Source organism: Gracilinanus agilis, chromosome 6 (assembly GCF_016433145.1).
Source record: "Gracilinanus agilis isolate LMUSP501 chromosome 6, AgileGrace, whole genome shotgun sequence".
Classification (NCBI taxonomy): domain Eukaryota; kingdom Metazoa; phylum Chordata; class Mammalia; order Didelphimorphia; family Didelphidae; genus Gracilinanus; species Gracilinanus agilis.
The window spans coordinates 28,551,805-28,574,784 of NC_058135.1; the positions used below are offsets into that span (position 1 = coordinate 28,551,805).

General features: G+C 37.9%; 1 protein-coding gene across 1 annotated transcript in view; it reads left to right on the top strand.

The window, feature by feature from the left end:
• The first annotated feature begins 22,635 nt into the window (after positions 1–22,635).
• PPEF2 (protein phosphatase with EF-hand domain 2) overlaps positions 22,636–22,980 on the top strand; it is a 62,026-nt gene continuing 61,681 nt past the window's right edge. Inside the window, exon 1 of the mRNA XM_044681592.1 lies at positions 22,636–22,777. Within this exon, the coding sequence (XP_044537527.1) occupies positions 22,636–22,777 (142 nt within the window). The remainder of the gene's footprint in view (positions 22,778–22,980) is intronic.

The window sequence follows — 22,980 nt, forward strand, 5'->3', positions numbered from 1 at the left end:
TATTCCAATGGGTAGATGACCCTGAAAGACTATTATTTTCATGATTATTGCCATGACCCAACTCTACAAGTTTTTCCTTTTCCGATTATGAAGGAATAATAAACCAAAATTGACATTTGTCATTATTGTCCAGTTGTTTCAGTTGTGTCTGACTCTTCACAATGCTACTTGAGGTTTTCTTGGCAGAGACACTGAAGCAGTTTTCCATTTCCTTCTCCAGATCATTTTACAGATGAGAAAACCAATTCAAACAGAGTTAAGTGTTTGCCCAGGGTCATCCAGCTAATAAGTGTCTGAACTCAGGAAGATGAATCTTCCTGACTCCAGGTCCAGTGATCTATGCACGATAGAGCCACCTCACTGCCTAATTGGCATTTACTTAACTCTTTAAGGCTTATAAAACACAAACACAACATCTTGCTTGAATTTTATAATAGTCAGGTGAGATAGGCTCTATTATACACATTTTACACATGATGAAACTGAGGCTCAGAAAGGTCCAAAATTTGTATTCAAATCTTCCTGACTCCAATTTCAAGGTTCTATCCATTAGGCCATGCTGCCTTTCCATTCCACTAAAATGAGCTAGTGAGGAAGTAAATTGCTTTGGGAAGGTTGTAACAAAAAGTGATGGGCTTCAAGCAAAATTGGAGGCATGAAACCTAAAAGCAATCTTCCACACCAGTATTCTGGATAATCCTCACATGACCTTTCATGGAAGTTTTCTGTGCAACTGGTCTTTCTAATTTTTAAATAAATATTCTATTAATTTCATTTGTTTTTAATTTAATAATAAATTTAAGATTCATAAAAATTTTAATTTCCATTTATTTCAGAATTCTACTGTACTTTAATCCATACTTTAAAAAAATATCGTTACCTTTGTAATAGGTAACTTCTGGAAAAAAGATGGAGAACAGCTTGAGTGACAGATCGTCGGTTATAGAACTTGGAATTTAAATTTACCCAGATGGCATGAGCCAAGGGCAAAAGACAGTTGGGACCACCTCTATAAAAGCCCAAGGGCTCAGCCACTCCTTGTCTCAGTCTTGAGAAGGGAATTCTGGAGGGTAGGCCTATAAACCTGCAGATCCAGCACCCATATCTTATTGTCACAAGAAGTTCATTCACCTATTACCAAACAAGGCTGAGAGATAACAACACAGCTATCAAGAAGATTATCACTATCTCTTCCTTTCCTTTGGTCTAGATCAGTGATGGGAAACTTTTTAAAGAGGGGCCAAAGGAAAGGAAATGCTCATCTGTCAGTGTGTTTCTAAGGCAACTCTTTCAAAGTTTCACTGTATTGTATCCTACTCATTGTATTCGTCAGATTAGCAATAATGTCACCAGGCCTGATAGACCATTTCAGGGAGCCACATCTGGTCCGTGAGCTGTAGTTTGCCCATCACTGGTCTAGATCATGGCTGGTCTAACCAGTGTCTGTGAGGGGGAGAAGACTCTCCAGCCAAATAACCTGATGCTCATTGATTTAGATTTCTTTAACTCTCATTAGAGATAGCATAATCATTCCCAACACCTCTTTCCTTATCCTGATCCCTTTGAGTCAAAGCATTAAACCCTCTTTCAAACTTGATTCAAGTGAAGACTGGCATTCATTCATTCATTCCAAGGGGCCAGTGAATAACTACAGCCAAAGGGGAAAGGGAATTATCAACATCGCAGTCAGCCTTATCCATTCAAATTCCAACAACTAGCCCATTACCAACCTTTATCATTTTACCTAACTCCAAGCCAAGAAACAAGAGGTGCTATTGAACAACATATACAACTTCTCCCTCCATAACTTTGGCTTGGGCACTGTTAGCTGAGTTGATCATCCATAAGCCCTGGTGAGAACCAGCACACCTCGGTGGCTACACAGGCATCACTATCTTCACTCAGCCTAGATCCATTTACCACCTGAGGATCTTGGGCCAGCTTGTCAGGCCCAGCTTATAGAAGCACCTTCCTGTCCATCCTTTCCATCTAGTTGCCCCACCACTTTGAGAATAACACCTTCTGTCAATATTAGGGATCAGTTCCAAGGCAGAAGAACAATTAGCAAGGTAATTAGAGTTAAGTGACTTACCCAAGGTCACATAGTGTTGTAAGGGTATTCTAATCTTTACTAGGTCATTGGTATAGTATATTTTTACCAATAATCTATCCTATATGAATATGCTGTTAAGTTATGACTGTTGAGACAAAATGGTTCTCAGAGAAGTCTCAAGATTTTCGTCTTAGCCAGGAGTATAAAAAAATATTTTATTGTGATAAAAAAAGGTCTAAGGAAAGGGAGAGAAAAAATAATAAGAATTCTTAAAATATAATTATCCTAAGCTAATAAAACTTATCTAACCAGCCAGTAATCTGAATCAGAAGAGTTTCTTTGGCCCCCAACAAAATTGGGGTTACACTCTCTTCCTATGCTATTTCCCCCCAAAAAACCCTTAATCTATCTATCCTATCTAAATTCTTATCTTATACCAAAAAAAGAGTAAGTTAGGTTTTTCTTCTTAGCTGTATAGTTGGAAAAAAACAGCTCAGAATCTCCAAGTTCTTTCTCCACACTCACAGCAAACCAGCTGGCCTTGAAATGAAAATTCATCCAGTGATCTCCTTCACTGATTTTAGTCTGTTGGATGAAATTTATGTAGGAAGCAGTTGAGAAAATTTCCACTCTAGCCAAGCTTCTCCCAGGATCTCCTATCCACACAGGAACAAACCCAAGAGTGTCCCCAAATCAGATGGATAACTTTAACTCAAAGCATTCTGGGAAAAATTCTCTTATCTACAATCCATCTCTGAGATTCGATTTAAAGAAGCCTAACATGTCTTCTGTATGCATTTATCCATAATTTATGCTATGTAACTATTTCTTAATATCCTCTTACTTAATTAACTAATTAAGTTACTAACTTAATAAATTAACTTAACTCTTAATTAACAAATATCCTACTACAATCCCCCCTGTGTGAAATTTGAGAGAAAATTCATTTTCTCCCCAAATAAATGCAACCATTTTATACCTAAGTTAATAATTTTGCCCCAAATAGAACCATTACCTTAATCTTATAGCATTCTATCACTATTCCTAAGCTTTTCTAAACTACCCTTATACCCAACTAAACTTGCCTATTCTGGGACAGGAAAGAAAAGAGAAGAAAAAGTAAGGAGAAATCTTTGCAAAATGCAAATCAGATGCAATTACAAAGTCCAAATGCAAAATTTGAAACAATTCAATAACAAAGAACAAATAAAACACAATTTCTCCCTCACTAGTACAGAAAGGAAAATCCTATCTAAAGAAAACCTTGAAACTTTACTTTATCAATACTATGAAAATAGCAACAGAACTAAAAACTTTACTATGCTAATACAAAAAAAGGATAAAGAAAAATGGCTAACTTTCCCTGTGCTATGTACAGAAAGGAAAACCTATACTTACCCTAATCTTAGAATGAAACTCACACAACAGCATGCAAACTAACCTAGTTACATAACCTGTGTGCAGAAGTGTACAGAACCCCATATATACAAAGAAATATACATAACCTATGCACAGATTACAAACCATAGATATACATATACATATATACACATAAATAGATTTATATATACACATATATACATATAAATACATATGTATAGAAAAAAATCACTCAGTTTGAAGAATTTAAAAATTTTCCACCTATTGGAAATAAAAGGGATCTGTCTGAGGGATGTAAAATCCTTATGAGTTAAGTAAGCTAAGTATTTAATATATTGATACCTATTTTAAATTTACCCTGAACTGTTTCTGTGTGATAGGGTATGTGTATGTTACAATGATAGCTATACCTATCTGCTAAACTGTTCACATTTACCCATGTATCATATGTTAGTGAAATCATACAAACCTTTTCTTGTCCCTGCAAGTGAAGTACTGAGAATTCTATCCTCGGAATGTTGGCCAGGGTTTGTCCCTTTTAAACTTAGGCAGCTTGACAACAAAATGTATGTCTCTTGTTTATTGTTGTTCTCATAAAATGTTGCAATTTTTGTCCTCCCAGGTGTGTTTGTGAGTGTAACAATGTTGTTGTAATGTGTTTTTTTAACGGTTCATTGTCCCTAAGAAATCTTGTCCATAGTAAGTCCATTGTCCATCGTCCATTGTCTCTGTTGTGTTGTTCATCTTTTGTTATGTTGTGTTGTTGTGATGTTGTGACATTTTTCCTCTTCTTCCTCTTCTTAGCAACTTCACTTGCAGATTTCTTCAACTGATGTAACCTCTTCTCCTGATGAGATCTTCTTCACATGCAAGCAATGCAGCCACAAATCTTTACCTGCAACCTTTACTGTCATAGGTGTAGTGAGCAAAATATCAAAAGATCAAGCCACGCTGGTTCTATGGCAATAGTTCTAGTAAAATTCTTTATAAATGATGTCACCTGGACGTAAGTCCTATAATGTAAAATCTATCAGTCCAGCCTGAGCAAGGGATTCCTAGCTCTTCTAATTCTCTGGTTCTGTTCTGCAATTGTGAGATGTATTGTGCAATGGATAAATCTCCACCGAGCAAGGAAGCATAGACAAGGCTAAAATCTTTTGTTTGTTGTGGGGCATGGCCAAATAACATCTTATATGGGGAAACATGGAAATCACTTCTGGGCCATGTTCTTATGTAAAAAAGAGCCAAAGGTAGAATTTCTGGCCACTTTAAATGAGTCTCTGCACAGAGCTTTCCCACCATTGTTTTAAGCTCCCTATTCATACATTCCACTTGCTCAGAGTTTTGGGAATGATATGAGACATAAAATTTCAGTGTTATACCCAAGTTTGGATAGATCTGCTGCAAAACTGAGTTAATAAAGTGCGATCCATAGTCTGAATCAATTTGAGATGGAATTCCAAACAGGGGTACTATCTCTTTTAACAACACCTTAGCAACAAAATTAACTGTGTTCTTATTACTTGGAAATGCCTCAGGCCATCTTGTCAGTTGATCTACAATCACTAAACAGTGCCAATAGTTCTCAGCTTTTGGTATTGTGATATAGTCTATTTGAATATGCTCAAAAGAAGAGAAAGCTACAGGCCTGGATCCAAAAGCTTTTTGTTTAAGCATGCTTTGGTTAAACTTCTGACAAGTCTGGCAAGAAGAGCAAATCCTAGATGCTATTGTTATGCAGGTGCAATCCAAGACTTTTTCATGGTGTCTACCAGCCCCCCTTGTACCATAATGACCCTGTTTATGGATGCTCTGGCAGGTTTAGCTATAAAAGGCTCTTGGCAGTATTGGTTTACCATAAGAAGCTACCCAAATACCATTTTTGTTTTCTGCTGGTAGTTCTGTTTCCATTTCAGCCCTTCTTTCTCACTGTATGCCATCTTTATCTGGATCTGAACTGGTACTGCTGATTTTAGTAAGCCTATATCTATGGATGACATAGCCCATAGCCCTTTAGTAATGTCTTTGGGGATCTCATATATTTGTGGCTTCTCTATCTCAGTTTCCTGGTTGTCTAGAAACAATATTGGAAAAAACTCCAGAAATTTTGCAGGCAATTTTAATGAAATATTCCCTTCTGGGCCATGTTCTTATGTAAAAAAGAGCCAAAGGTAGAATTTCTGACCACTTTAAATGAGTCTCTGCACAGAGCTTTCCCACCATTGTTTTAAGCTCTCTATTCATACGTTCCACTTGCTCAGAGTTTTGGGAATGATATGAGACATAAAATTTCAGTGTTATACCCAAGTTTGGATAGATCTGCTGCAAAACTGAGTTAATAAAGTGCAATCCATAGTCTGAATCAATTTGAGATGGAACTCCAAACAGGGGTACTATCAAATGATGGTACCCCTGAGTTTGTACAGTAAATCTCTTCCCAGAAGGTTTGCAGGTGAATTAGGCATGAGCAGGAAAGAATGCTCTATGCTCAAGGGATGAAGGGTCACCATATGGGGTGTCAGCTTCTTAACTCCCAATGGTTCCCCTGAGATTCCCACAATCTTCATTGATCCCACACCTTCATACAACTGGTTTTCTTTAACACAGATTTAGAGGCACCAGTGTCCAGAAGACATTCATACATTGCATTTCCCACTTTCAGGGTGACATAGGGTTCTGTGCTTCGAGGTGGGGTATGGACCAGGATGATGGGTGTCATAATAGCTGGATCAGGAAACCTAAATTCATCTTCCTGACCTTCATTCTGCACTTCATTTACTTCACTTTGTATTTCTTCTATATCTATTACTTTTGCTCCTTTATTGCCATCTCCTTAGGATTATTTTCATTACTCAGTCCATTTCCCTGGTAAAACATTCATAAGGCACTTCCCCCACTTGCCCCCTTCAGTGTGTCAGCCTTAGGAATGTTGCTACTGACCACCTGAGAGTATTTTGGCTTATCACCATTGAAGACGTAAGTTTGCATCATAGACATGTCTTCTGCCTGGGCAGATCCTTGATAGAACCTGCCTTCATTATTGGGATAACTAGGTCTTCTGTCCTGATATGCATACTGGAACCTATCTTTGACTCCATTGCCTCTATAGCCTGCATAGTGGTTGCTGTACCCCCTGTCAAAAAATCTGTTTCCCCTAAAAAATCCACCATTCTGCCTTGCCCAACACTGCCTCTGGAAATGCCCAAAGTTTCCATAGTAGTAACATTGTGGACCCCTATTGTTAAAATTCCATTGCTGAGTAAAGACCTGTCTGGGCTGCTTGACCTCTTTCATTGGCACCAATACAGTCTTATCATGTTTGTCCTATTTGCTCCTTTCCATTTTTAAATTCCTTATTTCTTTCTCTGGGTCTTCTATTATGTCAAGGGTCTCATTCTCATTCTTATCCTGGTCATCTTAGAAAATGTAATTAGCCAACCTCCTAATGTCTTCAAGGAACATTTCTGGCCAGACAGGACACCATTGCTGAAAATAATGGCAGACTACTTTGCATGAGTTCCTTACAAATTGCCTATGGGGTTTTTTTTAATGTCCTTGTCTACTGTGATGTCTAGGGAGAGATAATGTTCTCCCAGGTAAATCAGCCTATCCATAAACTTAGATGGTGTTTCCCCTACTTCCTGCCTTATTCTCTCAAACTTTGTCCATGTCCCTGGTCTATTAGAATGTTGCTTTATTGTGTCAATCAATGACTCCCTTGCTCTAACCAGTTCTTCATTATTATCAGTATTGTTCTCATCCCATCTGGGCTAAATTCTAGCCACTGTGGTGTTCCAGAGACTATTTTCAATTTTTCTCATTTTGTAGGCAGCTTGTCCATCAAAATGTCTGTGTCAGTATATATGGGATTATATTGCTTGATAATTTTCTCAAATTTTCTGATAACAGTGCTAGATTCTTTGTCAAAGGATGGGGTATTTTTTTTATATTGTCCAAATCTGCCTGAGTAAAATTCTACTTTTGTTTCACTGAGATTAGCTTTTTGTTATTCATTATCACAGGCACTTCACACAGTGGAAAAAGTTTCCCCACAGTGTTCTCTAATTCAGCTGTTTCCTGTTCTAATTTTGTTAACACTACCTTATTGTTCACATTACTGCCCTTGTCTACTTTTAACTTTAGCAGTGCCAGTTCATGCCCTATTTCCTGTATTGTTGCTACAAGGTATTTCATTTGGACATCTCTCTCAATTTCTCTAATTTGTCTCTTTTTCCACAATACTAGTATGTTCTGGATGCAACAAACCCCCATCCTAAGCAAGAGCATTACCAGAATAAGAATCATTATCAGTGGAGCCCAGTAAACAATATTCAAAAACATTAATATCAGCAGCCGATATAGTTAGCAGTTGATGTATAAATTTTGGTATAGTTATACCAGTAGAACAATCAGGTATGATAGTATCCATTAGGTTTGTGAGATTCCCCATGTTGAAAAATAATAACAGAGTCTACACATCTAAAACTATTCAGACCCACTTCAGACCCTGCTCTGTGTACCTGGTGCTAACAGACAGATACATATGAGAATCAAGGCAGGCAGCGCCTTTGGAACTCTCCTTAGTGCTGAAGTTACCCTCTACTGAATTCTACTGAAAACTATCTGCTTGTATCTGACTTGATCTTTAAAAATATTAATATTATTTTGTTGTTAGTTCTGTAGATTCTTTCCAAGATTGGGTCACAAAACTGTTGTAAGAGTATTCTAACCCTTACCAGATTATTGGTATCGTGTGTTTTTACCAATAATCTATCCTGTATGGATAGGCTGTTAAGTTATGGCTGTTGAAACAAGATGGTTCCCAGAGCAGTTTCAAGAAATTCTGGTATGCTCACTTCTGGGCTAAGATGGCAACAGAGTAGTAGCTAGAAGCTTACTTTCCTCACCACTGACCAATATATGATACCTCAAAAGGACAAAAAGAAACAGATTAACAAAGGGACTCCACAATAGGGTGCAGCATCAAAGGTACGTGGGATTTGGGCATTTCCACGCTATGGGGTGAAATAGCTCCCACAAAAACATGAGCTGATCCACCCTCCCACACCCCCACCTATGGTGCCAGAGCCAGAGCCAGCTCACCAGAATTACAGTGAGTGTGCAGCAATCTCTAGGATCTTGGCAGCTAAGAGCCCCAGGGACCTACCCCTAAAAGCAGCTACACCTGAGACCCCAGGAGGCTAAAGGACACAAACCTTGGGCATGGAGATAGAGCTAAGAGGGGCATCAGACAGAAGTGGTGCAGAGACTACTCATAAAGTAGCCTTAGGAAAAAAACTGCTCCCATAGCTCCATACACAAAGAGCCTTCCCTCCTCCCTCAGACTTCTAGCTGAGAAGGAAAATCAGCATAGTGATGGCAAGCAATACCCAAGAAATAACCACCAGAAAGAACAAGAGAAAGGCAATGACCCTGGATAATTTTTACAGAGAAAAAATCCAGACCACAGGGAAGGCAGCAGAGGAGGACAATCAAGTAAACACATCCAAACTTTCCCCCCAAATGGAAACTGGTCACAAGTTCTCGAAGAGTTCAAATCTGAGATAATGAGAAAGGTGGAAGAGATTTGGCAAGAAAAGTGGGAAATAGCTCAAAAAGAAATTAACAGTTTAAAAGACAGAAACTCTCAATTGGAGAAAGAAAATCAAAAATCAAATTAAATGATAAGCAAATTGGAGACCAAAATTAAACAGCTGGAAACTATGAAAAACAGGATAAGCCAAACCAAAAAGGGAAATCAAAAGATTATAGCAGAAAACCAGTCTTTAAACACCAGAATTGAGTAAGTAGAAGCCAATGATCTTGCAAGACAGCAAGAATTAATAAAACAAAGTCAAAAGAGTGACAAAATAGAAGGAAACATAAAATATCACACTGAGAAAATTAATGACCTTGATAACGGGTCTAGAAAAGACATTTTGAGAATCTTTGGTTTACTGGAAAACTCAGAAATCAACAGGAACCTTGACAACGTACTTGACATCATACAGAAATTATCCAAGAGGGGGCAGCTGGGTAGCTCAGTGGATTGAGAGCCAGGCCTAGAGACGGGAGGTCCTAGGTTCAAATCTGGCCTCAGACACTTCCAGCTGTGTGACCCTGGGCAAGTCACTTGACCCCCATTGCCTACCCTTACCACTCTTCCACCTATAAGTCAATAAACAGAAGTTAAGGGTTTAAAATAAAAAAAAAAGAAATTATCCAAGAAAACTGCCCTGATGTTCTTAAACAAGAGGGCAAAATAGACATTGAAAGAATCCATACATCACCCTCTACACTAAATTCTCAAAAGACAGCCCCAGGAATATAATTGTTAAATTCAAAAGCTTCCAAGCTAAGGAGAAAATTTTACAAGAAGCCAGAAAGAGACAATTTAGATATCAAGGAGTAACAATTAAGATATCACAGGATCTGGCAGCCTTCACACTAAAAGACTACAAGGCTTGGAATACGATATTCAGAAAGGCAAGAGAAATAGGTCTATAATCAAGGATCACCTACCCATCAAAACTGACTATGTACTTCCAGGGGAAAGTATAGGCAATCAACAAAATCGAAGATTTCCAAATATCTGTAAAGAAAAGACCAGAACAAAGCAGAAAGTTTGATTATCCAACCACAAAAATCAAGAGAAAAGGTAACTAAAAAAGAGAGGGGAAAGAAAAAAAAATTGTTCAATTTGCTTCTTTAAGGGCTTCAATAAGATCAAATTACTTGTATTCCTATATGGAAAAATGGTGTGTATAACTCTCAAAAATTGTACTCACCATTATAGTAATTAGAAGAATTATTCATAGGGAGAGGTTGAGGTACTAAGTGGTCTAAGACAATATGCAAAAAAAGAAAAGGGGGGGGAATAGAAGATGGCACTAAGATAAACTTGAAGGAATAAGAAAAATAGGATAATCTATACCATACAAAGAGGTGCATTGGAAGGGGAGGTGATGAATACTATTATAAGAAGGAGAGGAAGAGAGTGTTAATAGATAATACTTAAACCTTACTCTCAGTAGAATCAGTTCTGAGAAGGAAGAGCAGCTAGATCCATTGGGATATTGAATTCTATCTTACCCTATGGAGAAAGTCAGAAGGGAAAAATCAAGGGGGGTAGTGGGGTGGGGAGTTAAAAAAGGGAGGGGAAGAGACGGGGAGGGAACTTAATAGACCCTAAAAATAATAAGAGGGTAATGGGAAGGGAGGGGGCAGAAGAAGTAAACTGAGGGTGGAGATAGGGGNTCAAACTTCCTCTATCAGATCTAGATAAATAAAAGCAAAAAATAAATAAGAAAGAAGGTAAGAGATGTGAATGAAATCTTAGAAAAATTAGAGTTAATAGATATGTGGAGAAAAATAAATAGGGAAAAAAGGAATACACCTTCTTTTCAGCAGCAAATGGTACATTCACAAAGATTGACCATGTACTAGGGCATAGAAACATGGCAAAAAATGCAAAAGAGCAGAAATAAAAAACACAATCTTTTCATATCATAATGCAATAAAAATAATAATTACTATAGGTACATGGAGAAGTAAATCAAAAATTTATTAGAAATTAAATAATATGATTTTCCAAAATTGGTTGGTTAAAGAACAAATTATAGGAACAATTAATAATTTCATTGAAGAGAATGACAAAGAAGAAATATCATATCAAAATCTTTGGGATGCAGCCAAAGCAGTACTCAGGGGAAATTTTATATCCCTGAGTGCATATAATAACAAATCAGAGAGGAAAGAGGTCCATGGATTGGGCAGGCAAATTGAAAAACTAGAAAGCAAGCACATTTTAAAAATCCCCAGATGAAAGCCAAATTAGAGATCCTAAAAATTATAGTACAAATTAATAAAATTGAAAACAAAAGAACTATTGAATTAATAAATAAGACTAGAGGCTGGTACTTTGAAAAAACAAATAAAATTGACAAAGTACTCATCAATCTAATAAAAAAAGGAAAGAAGAAAACCAAATTAACAGTATCAAAGATGAAAAGGGGAACCTCACCACTAATGAAGAGGTAATTAAGGCAATCATTAAAGCCTATTTTGCCCAATTATATGGCAATAAATATAGGAATCTAGGTGATATGGATGAATATTTATAAAAATATAAATTGCCTAGATTAACAGCAGAAGAAATAGAATACTTAAATAATTCCATGTCAGAAAAAGAAATTGAAAAAGCCATCAAAGAACTCCCTAAGAAAAAAAACCCCATCCACCCTTACCAGTCTTCCACCTATGAGACAATACACCGAAGTACAAGGGTTAAAAAAAAAAAAAAGAAAGAAAAAAGAAAAAAAAAACCCCAGGACCAGATGGATTCACAAGTGAATTCTATCAAACATTCAAAGAACAACTAATCCCAATACTAAGCAAAAAAGGCATTCTACCAAATTCCTTTTATGACACAAATATGGTACTGATTCCAAAGTCAGATAGATAAAAAAAAAAACAAAAAAAAAACAGAGAAAGAGAACTACAGACCAATCTCCTTAATGAACATAGATTCAAAAATCTTAAATAAAATACTAGCAAAAAGACTCCAGCAAGTGATCACGAGGGTTATTCACTATGATCAGGTGGGATTTATACCAGGAAATCAAGGATGGTTCAATATTAGGAAAACCATTCACATAATTGACCATACCAACAAGCAAACCAACAGAAATCACATGATTATCTCAATAGATGCAGAAAAGGCCTTTGACAAAATACAATACTCATTCCTTTGACAACACTAGAAATTTAAGGAATAGAAGGGCCTTTCCTAAAAATAATAAACATTATATATCTTAAAACCATCAACAAGCATCATCTGCAGTGGGACTAAATTAGAAGTATTCCCAATAAGATTAGGAGTGAAACAAAGATGCCCATTATCACCTCTATTATTTAACATTGTACTAGAAACACTACCAGTAGCAATTAGAGAAGAAAAATAAATTGAAGGTATTAAAATAGGCAATGAGGAGACCAAGATATCACTCTTTGCAGATGATATGATAATCTACTTTAAAAATCCTAGATAATCAACTAAAAAGCTAGTGAAAATAATCAACAACTTTAGCAAAGTTGCAGGATACAAAATAAATGCACATACATCATCAGCAATTTTATATATCTCCAACACATTAGAGAAGCAAGAGGTAGAAAGAGAAACACCATTTAAAATCACCCTAAACAATATAAAATACTTATGAATCTATCTACCAAAACAAACACAGGAATTATACGAACACAACTACAAAATACTTTCCAAACAATTAAAACTAAATCTAAACAATTGGAAAAACATTGATTGCTCATGGTTAGGATGAACTAACATAATAAAAATGACCATTCTACCCAAATTAATTTACCTATTTAGTGCCAAACCTATTAAACTACCAAAAAACTTTTTTACTGAATTAGGAAAAATTATAACAAAGTTAATTTGGAATAACAAAAGATCAAGAATACCAAGGGAAATAATGAAAAAAAAATTATGAAGGAAGGTGGCCTCTATGCTACAAAGTAGCAGTCATCAAAACGATATGGTACTGGCTAAGAGACAGAAGGGAGCATCAGTGGAATAGACTTGGGGTAAGTGACATCAGCAAGACAGTGTATGATAAACCCAAAAAGCCCAACTTTGGGGACAAAAATCCACTATTTGACAAAAACTGTTGGGAAAATTGGAAAACAGTATGGGAGAGATTAGGTTTAGATCAACATCTCACACCCTACACCAAGATAAATTCAGAATGGATGAATGACTTGAATATAAAGAAGGAAACTATAAGAAAATTGGGTGAACATAGAATAGTATACCTCTCAGATCTATGGGACAGGGAAGATTTTAAAACCAAGCAAGAGTTAGAAAAAAATTACAAAATGTAAAATAAATAATTTTGATTATATTAAATTAAAAAGGTTTTGTAGAAACAAAAACAATGCAACCAAAATCAGAAGGGAAACAACAAACTGGGGGAAAGTCTTTATAACAAAAAACTCTGACAGAGGTCTAATTACTCAAATATACAAGGAGCTAAATCAATTGTAGAAAAAGACAAACCATTCCCCAATTGATAAATGGGCAAGGGACATGAATAGGCAATTTTCAGATAAAGAAATCAAAACTATCAATAAGCACATGAAAAAGTGTTCTAAATCTCTCATAATTAGAGAAATGCAAATCAAGACTACTCTGAAGTACCACCTCACACCAAGTAGCATGGCTAAAATGACAGCAAAGGAAAGTAATAAATATTGGAGGGGATGTGGCAAAATTGGGACTTTAATGCATTGTTGGTGTAGTTATGAATTGATCCAACCATTCTGGATGGCAATTTGGAACTATGCCCAAAGGGTTATAAAAGATTGTCTGCCTTTTGACACAGCCATACCACTGCAGAGTTTGTAACCCAAAGAGATAATAGGGAAAAAGACTTGTACAGAAATATTTATAGCTGCACTCTTTGTGGTGGCAAAATCTGGAAAATTAGAGTATGCCTTTCAATTGGGGAATGGCTGAACAAATGGTGGTAACTGTTGGTAATGGGACACTATTCTGCTCAAAAGAATAATGAACTGGAGGAATTCCATCTGAACTGAAATAACCTCTAGGAACTGATGCAGAGTGAAAGGAGCAGAGCCAGGAGAACATTATACACAGAGACTGATACACTGTGGTACAATCCAATGTAAGGGATTTCTCTACTAGCAGCAATCCAATGATCCAGGACAACTTGGAGGGACTTATGGGAAAGAACACTATCCACATTCAGAGGAAAAACTCTGGAAGTAGAAATACAAAAGAAAAACAAGTACTTGATTACATGGGTAGATGGGGAAATGATTGGAGATATTGACTCTAAATGTTCACCCTAGTGCAAATATCAATAGTATTGAAATAGATCTTGATCTATTTGATACACATGTAAAACCCAGCAGAATTGTGTAGTGGCTATTGGGGGGGGGGGGGAAACATGAATCTTGTAACCATGGAAAAATATCCTAAATTAATTGATTAAATAAAAATTTCAATGACCAAAAATAAACAGACAAACAAACAAACAAACAAACAAATACAGTACTTCTCTTAATGATAAAAAAAAAAGAAATTCTGGCATATCTAGGAATATAAAAAAATGTATTTTTTGTTATAAAAAAAGGACTAAGGAAAGGAATAGAAAAAAGAAATAAATAGATAAAATTCTTATAATTAATCCTAAGTGTGAAGATGGAATTTGGTCATCCCTATTCATTCTTTAGACTATAGCCACCAGGAATATGTTACCCCACCCAACTTAGAATTAAATGTCAAGGGGGGAGGTCTATGACCCACATGTGCTAGTGAGTGACAAATCAAAAACAAGTAACTGCTCCCTGGGCAGTCTGAAACAAGGTTGAGACTGCCATTTGTCTATGTGGAACTGGAGAGTGGACACAGGAAGTGATGCAAAGAACTATCTTTTAAATATGATAGTAACTTCCTCTGAAAGCGATTTTGCCCTTTGAACTTGGCCTTAGAGGAGCTGGGGTTGAGACCTCAAACTGCTTCCTTTGAATTATAAGTTAAGGCTGAGTCCCTTTCCTTGGGGTTTCTGGAGGCACCAGCCTCTCTGAAGAGGCCTCTTGTCTTAGAGGAGACCTCATGGCTAGAAGTCTTGTTTAATTAATCTCTGTGCCCCCCTTTGCTGGGGTCTCTGAAGCCCTACCTGGCTCAGGCCTTCGGACCAGGCAGGAGTAGTAATATTCTCTCTCTCTCTGTCTCTCTCTGTCTCTGTCTCTCTCTGTCTCTGTCTCTCTCTCTCTCTCTCTCATTTTCCCTACTTCACTCTTCCTATTTGTAAATAAACTATCATAAAAGTCATCCTGACTTGGTTCTTCAACTTTGGAATTGGGTAGTCTATTCCTGGCTACCAAACTCTTAAATATTCAGTCCAACCATAATTGTCACCTCTTACATAAGCTAATAAATCTTATTTAACCACCCAGTAATCTGACTCACAAGAATTTCTTCGGCCCCCAACAAAATTGGGGTTACACTCTCTTCCTATGCTATCTGTTTCCCAAAAAACCCTTAATCTATCTATCCTATCTAAATTCTTGTCTTATACCAAAAAAAGAGTAAGTTAGGTTTTTCTTCTTAGCCATATAGTTGGAAAAAACGGCTCAGAATCTCCAAGTTCTTTCTCTACACTCACAGCAAACCAGCTGGCCTTGAAATGAAAATTCACCCAGTGATCTCCTTCACTGATTTTGGTCTGCTGGATGAAATTTATGTAGGAAGCAGTTGAGAAATTTCCCACTCTAGTCGAGCTTCTCTCAGGATCTCCTATCCACACAGGAACAAACCCAAGAATGCCCCCAAATCAGATGGATAACTGTAACTCAAAGTATTCTGGAAAAAATTCTCTTACCCACAATTCATCTCTGAGATTCCATTTAAAGAAGCCTAACATATCTTCTGTATGCATTTATCCATAATTTATGCTATGTAACTATTTCTTAATATCCTCTTACTTAATTACTCTTACTCTTACTCTTCCTTAATTAACAAATATCCTACTACAATAGCTAGGAAGTATCTGAGATCATATTTGAACCCAAGACCTCCTTGCTCTATACACTGAGTCACTTAGCTGTGTAGTGCAAAAGGGTGCATATTAACCCTGCAAAGCCTTACTGCAGAATTTCTGACAGTCGAAAAGGGTTCAGAATCCTGAGGAGAGGCAGTTGATCCTGGAGACTTGATGAGAGTAGGAGGGTCAACTGTGCTCTGTCTTTGGACTGAAAACCTGACCTTTATTCTGCAGCTTTTCTCTTAAGATTTGTTAGCTTAATTATTCCCTTTGGATCTCCCAGACCTTCTCTATCCCAATTATCATTTTCCCTTCCTGAATTTCTGTGGGTTTTGGAAAGGAGGGTGGATCTGGGTGATAGCTTTCAGACTTTGTAGATTTAGTTTCCCCATAGACAAGTAGGGCTTACCCTTGATACAAACTATTCTTCTGAATCATTGTGTGCAACTTTCCTAACCCTAAAGGCAACAGAACCTCTCAGGGCTGAGTTAGGCAGATCCTTTCTCAGTCTCACATTCCTGTGTCCCTCCCCCTCCTGAAGCTTTCCCTAGGTGACTGTTAGAGTTATCTTGTATCCCTCTGTCCCTTACAATCAACCCTGAAGCTCAATAAAGCCTGTTTGTCACTTAATCAAACCTTTGGCTAATTCATTAGTTGATTGATAAGAGAGGGAGAAGGGGAGAAAGGAATAATATTCTCTCTGGGTCCTGAGGGGAGTTGGAGGTGTCCATTTTGAGAGGAAGTGGTAATCCCTATACTTCCTCTGGACTCTTCCTTTGTGAACCTGAGAAACTGACTAGAAAGCCCTCTAGTCAGTTTCAAGCCATTTCTGGCTGGCCCCAACCTTTGTCTGTAGAAGTGCCCTTCCTACCTGAAGGGCTCAGTCTGCTTCCTTTCAGTGTCTGTCTCAAACCTGTGTACCTAGTCTGTGTCTCTCTGCTGCAGCTGCCTGCCCAAATTACCTCATCCTCTCCCTTGCAACCCTTTATTTCCCAGTGTTTATATTCCCTAAACTCAGTCATTCCCTTACCTCTCCTACCGCCTCAATTTACCACCTTCACCATTGTACCTTCTACCTGCTGACTTAGAGATCTACAAACCCCTATCCACAGCATCTTATCCCCTATTATTACCCTACTGCCTTAGTCTCATATTACAACCAGTTTATTACCTCTAGCCTATTCCCTTATTACAGCTGCTCCTTTCCGTTCAAATAGGAAAATATCACTTCCCATAGGGCCTGACATATAGTAGGCTTTCGATAAGTATTTATTGCCTGCTTTTGGAAAATAACCTATAACCAATTATCACATCAAGTAATATTAATAATGATGATGATGAGAGGAGCCATTTATGTAGCACTTAAAATGTATATATATGCATATATACATATACTATATATAACTCATATGATATAGAGTGTTCCCTGTATACAATTTGGAATTAATTACTTAGTATATTTACAATCCTATCCGAGGTCTTCTGTATTTGGAGTTCAGTACATGTCTTTTAAGGAAATTCATTTGTGTAGTCACTGAACCTAGGAATAGAAGTCATCAACTTACAAAGATTGATGTTGCCTGTATAGTCCTAAGTGTAAAGTGCAGACACGTGATTGTCACTGAATTGGCGGAGATAATTGCGAGTTGAGCAGAGCACAGAACCACAGAGTTGGAGAAAATGACAAAAACTCTTAACTTGTTTTGTGATTACATTCTGCTTACATTTATACAGCAATCTGAACAACAGCAACAGTTGAAGTTAATGTAAAATCTATAAGGGTTGCCAAATCATTTCATGGAATTATCCCTTGGATCCAATATCACCTCCCTTTCACTGATTAGGATACAGATAGAGGGGCAAATACATCTTACTGTAGGTAAGATCACAGAATTTATAAATTCCATCAGATTAAGGAAAATATCTTAAGACTCATTCTTGCTTTCATTTTTATCCACCTTTCAGAGGGGGGTGGGTACCTAATACTTCTAACTACATTAATGTTATTTAATATGTTGTACATATTATAAATTCCCCAAAACTATATTTGTATGTTTCCATGTTTACATATTCTCTATGGAGTAATGAAGTATTTATACCTAATGTGAACCTGTAGGAAGCTCCGGGTCCTACCCCGTTTTTATAAGCAGTTTTTAACCACAACCACTATGAACACTACTATAATGACCAACACCATCACTATCAATCACCACCACCACCACATACAACCATCACCACCACTATCAGCACCACTACCACCACCACAACCATGACCACCATTACCACCACCATCACCACCATCACTACCAAGGTCAACTCCTGGGACTCTCTGCTCTGACCAACAGTTTCCAACTGCCCCCATGAACACCCTTGCATACTCAAGCAGTTTCTAACTGCCCCTATTCTCAGACAGGGATAGTTCCAAAGACATTTCTTCAATATCTCCTTCCTAGAGTTCTGCTCTTCTGTATACCTAGACTATACTCCTTTCTGTTTCCCATGATTATCCCCTATAAGAATCCCTTTCTCCCTTCCTTCCCCAGACATCCTGGTCTAAGTAATGAGTGGGAAGACCATCATCTTCCAACATTCACAGTATAGCAGACACTTTTATTATTTCATTCTCCTGAGAATGGGTACATACAAGTCAGTGTTATCAGTGTTACAGTCAGGGAGCATGAATTATATGGACTCACAGCTTTTTTTTATTGGTCCTTGACACAAAGATGAACTCTCCCCTCTTTTACCATTGCTTACTTGAGAGTCACAATCTTATCTTGAAAGCTAGCTAACTGGAATGGGCAATTTACAAACCCAATTATCCTAATTATTCAAGAGAGATTTAACCAATCAAAACAAGGACTGGGTTTTAATCAATCAAAACAAAGATTTGAGGTGAACCCCAGGTTCATGACAGGTTACCCTTTGCAAGAATGCAAGACTCCAAAACTTACCTTAAAAACAAAAAGAGAAATGTATTCATTTAGAATTCATGTTGAACTGGCCAGGAAATAGTGGAGGTAGAGCACTGCCTCCTAGAGGAGAGGTTTTCTGGGCTTTATATATCCTTTTGAACCACAGGGTCTATGTGACTAGAGAAAGGATGATGATGGCATGTTACTGGGTCTCTGGAACCCATGACAGGCCATATGGTTATGTCCTATGCCTCAAAGTCAAAAGGAGGTGGACTGTCCAGTTTAAGGGATAATCATATATCTGGGATATAAAACAGATATTTATCAGGAGCAATCTGGGAGGTACCTATCTGTGCTCATCAAGAATGAGAGGCCAGAGAGCCTCAAAGTCACTGTCAGAGCATTTCAGGAATACAAGGAGGAAGTGAGTCTTTTATGTGCTCTACACAATCTGGGGTGTTAGGGTGTCTGGGGAAGCCTATACTCCCTTATCAAACCGTTATAGGGATGCAAATGGTGGACCCCTGGGTTCAGGAAGGAAACCTTTCCTCTGAAATGAGAGGACTTCAAGCTTAGCTTAAAAGTAAAAAGAAAGATTTATTGGTAAGATAGGACCAATGGCCAGCAAGACAGCATGAGTGGAACAATCCTGGGGGGTTGCCCTCCACAAGATGGCATGGCAGCACCAGTGGAGCAACTGTAAAAGGTTGCCCCCCAATGCCCTCCCCCCTTCTGGGGTTTTTGTATTCTTTTCAAGAGTGTGGATGTGACTTCTTGCACTCAGGCATTCCATGGGTGGGGAGGGTCTGTCTGGGATCCTCAGGGCTTAGGCTATCAAGGTGTGACCTGGAGGTGTATCTCTTTTGTCTATTTCAACCTAAAGGAAGTCCAAGGATGATGGTCTTTGCCTCAAGAGTCAAGGGGGAAGAGAATTTCCCTGTTCACAGCCTGCCTGAGTTAAGGGGTACAGGGTCCTTCCTGTTTCTGCACAATGCCCATGTCAAAACATAATCTACAGACTTTAGTTTGGGGATCCAATTATACCTAAATTTTCAATTTCTAATATTCAATATCAATTTTCAATTCAAGTTTTAAGAAAAATATAGCTACTTGGAAACAACTGAAAATTAATCTAGATTTTTACTTTAAAGAAAGTGTCGACGTGGCCTAGTGAGATCTGATGAACTCCAAGTTTTAGGAATAGCTTGTAAGTTGGAGACCCCCAAATCTTGTGCTTGTTCCCTATTCCCTGTTCCCCCTTTTCCTTAATTAAAGAGTGGCTTTTATGACTATTTAATAGTTCTGTGTTTTTTTCAAAGTTAACAAATGGAGGTTCCCCAGCGAGATTCCAAAGTCCCAGCTGCCTGAGCCACCCTGCTAACGAGGACCCTAAGACGTGAGGTACCCACACAGCCTGTTTAGGGTTGAGTCAGGAGTCTGGTTAGCAGAGGGGCTAGGTAAGCAGCTCTCAGATAGAAGGAGAGTGACCCACTCTTTAATTAAGGGGGCTTAAGTGAAGGTCTGTAGTCCTACAGAGAAACGCAGAACCAGAACTGCCCCGGGGGTGTCTGGATTTGGGGAACAGCACATCTGTGGCCCCAGGAGGGCAGCCGACTGCCTGAGGAACCACCTAGTGATATGGCTGAGAGTTATATGTAAATACGTGGCAGATGGGTAAATGGGCCAAAATGGAGTCTAGTTCAACCCACTACAAACTCCAAGCTTGACTAAGTTTTTGGGTGTGTGTGTGTATGTGTTGTTGCATGTGAAGGTGAGTGAAGCAGTGTCTGGACTAGAAGTAAGAGCAAAGAGTGTACTTCAGAGGCATAAATGGCTTGCTGAAAGCTTTGAATGGGAAGCTGGGCTGCAGTGTGGGAGCCTGAGTGTTCATTTAAGTTGATTAAAATGGAGAAAGTTTCTTCATGAATTGAAATGCCACAGTTTAAGGGTTTAAAGTTTAAATGGTTGTAAATTTTTGCGAAAGAGTTTCTCACAGAAGCTTAAAGACCTTAAGTTCTGGATTTCTTCTCAATTCCCCAAGATTTTGCTTATATTGTATTTGTGATGTGTTTTTAAAAGGATTCACCAGTAACCTTAAAGCTTGTGATTTAAATGTTAGCCCCCCCCAAAAAAAGGAAGAAAAAAGTCTAAAAGTTGTGTTAACAGTTAATTCCTCCCAAAAGCTGAAGAGATGAGACAGGAGCTGGAGATCTGGATATGAGGACATCCAGCAAAAGCCAAAAGCAGGTCCAGAAATTCATAACTTTAAAATTCTAATCTTTTCTTCCCAGTTTTGGTATAATGTATGAAATATTATATACCAAGTGCATTTAATGTTTTAATAATATTGGTAATGAGATGCATTTTATTCTAGATATTAACTTTTTTATTTGAGTGCTGTAATTTCACATTTTTGTCAAGGTAGGCAGCACATCAGTCTCGTAAGCTGAAGGTCCTGAGTTCAATCCCCAAAAGGGGGATGTGGTACAATGGGAGAAGCTTCTAAGGCAAAAGAATCACTTATCTTTACCCTAGGGTTCATTATTTGGTCCGCAACTGCTAGCCTGAGATTCCCTTCTGTGTGGATTCTCACAGGAAGAGGGAACAGGGAACAGGGAACAAGCACAAGCTTTGGGGGTCTCCAACTTACAAGCTATTCCTAAAACTTGGAGTTCATCAGATCTCACTAGGCCACAAGTTTGGGGTCTCTACATTCCACATTGACGAAAGCCTTCCCTGAGTAAATGAATTTAAATTTCACTGATAATCCTTTCAAATTGTAGTTGTTCAGCTATTTCAGTCATGTTTGACTCCTCATGCCCCTATTAGGGTTTTCTTGGCAAAGAAGCTGGAGTGGTTTGTCATTTCCTTCTCCAGTTCATTTTATAGATGAGGAAACTTGGGCAAATAGGGTTAAGTGACTTGTCCAGGATCACACAACTAGTAAGTGTTCGAGGTCAAATCTGAGCTCAGGAGGATGATTCTTTTTGATTCCAAATCCACTAAACTCAATCCTAGCTGTCCCAGTTTTCAAATTAGGGTTAATTAGCAATTTAAGCTCTAATTAAATCCCTTAACAACAAAAGAAATGAGCCATTAGACATCCCAGGAGTTTTCTTGTGTCTTTTTTTAAATAAGTTTGGGGAAGAAAAGCACAGAAAAAGACTATAGGCACTTACATTTCAAATGACTTATATCCTCTTATTTCTCTTCATTTTTCCTTCTTAAAATGAATTCTACAGAGGGATACTCACAAAATATTTCAGCATTTGTGAAAACATTCAAGTCACAATTTGGAAATTCATAGTAAAGAAACTTTTTGAGAAAACTTTACAGCAAGGCTTCCATTCTTTGGATAGGTAAAAAGTTAGTGTGCAAGAGACAGGCCGACCTGGTGGAGCATTTGCCAACAAGGTTTTTCCTTCTTATCTCCATGTGCATAATTTCCTACACACACAGAAGCACAGATAAACATAGGGCTAATGGACTTCGGTGGAGAGTCTCCCACAAGTCTACATTGTGGAACAAACATGTTGCTATTCCTATTTTGGGCACTAGATATCTCCAGAGACCATACAATAGAGACAGAAACAGTCTCTCATGGAGCTCCTTAAAAATGTTTTAGGCTTTATTTTGGTGGTGTTAGTGCTGGCATAGCCAGGTCAGGCAGAGTTCCTTTGACTGGGGAGGTACAACTGACATGAAGCGGCAGGAATTACAGAAAGAGGAAGAAGAACGCAAGGTGCCAGAAAAGAAATTGGAAAAGTGCTGTCTCTGGTACCCTAGCTTGAGGAGGTTTACTAAACAAAAACCATCAGACACCAGGCGGATATCAAGGGCAGGCGGGAAACAATACCTATGGTGGCATCAAACATGCAAGGGCCTATCAAAGAACTTGTAATCATATTGGAGAGAATGGCTAGGTCTACTATTGAGTTATTCTGTGACTATAATTCACAACGATTGTGTGCATGGGAGAGAACAAACAAATAAATGAACATGAGCATAGCTGTCTTTGGAAGAAAAAAAAAGATACAAGGCCAGT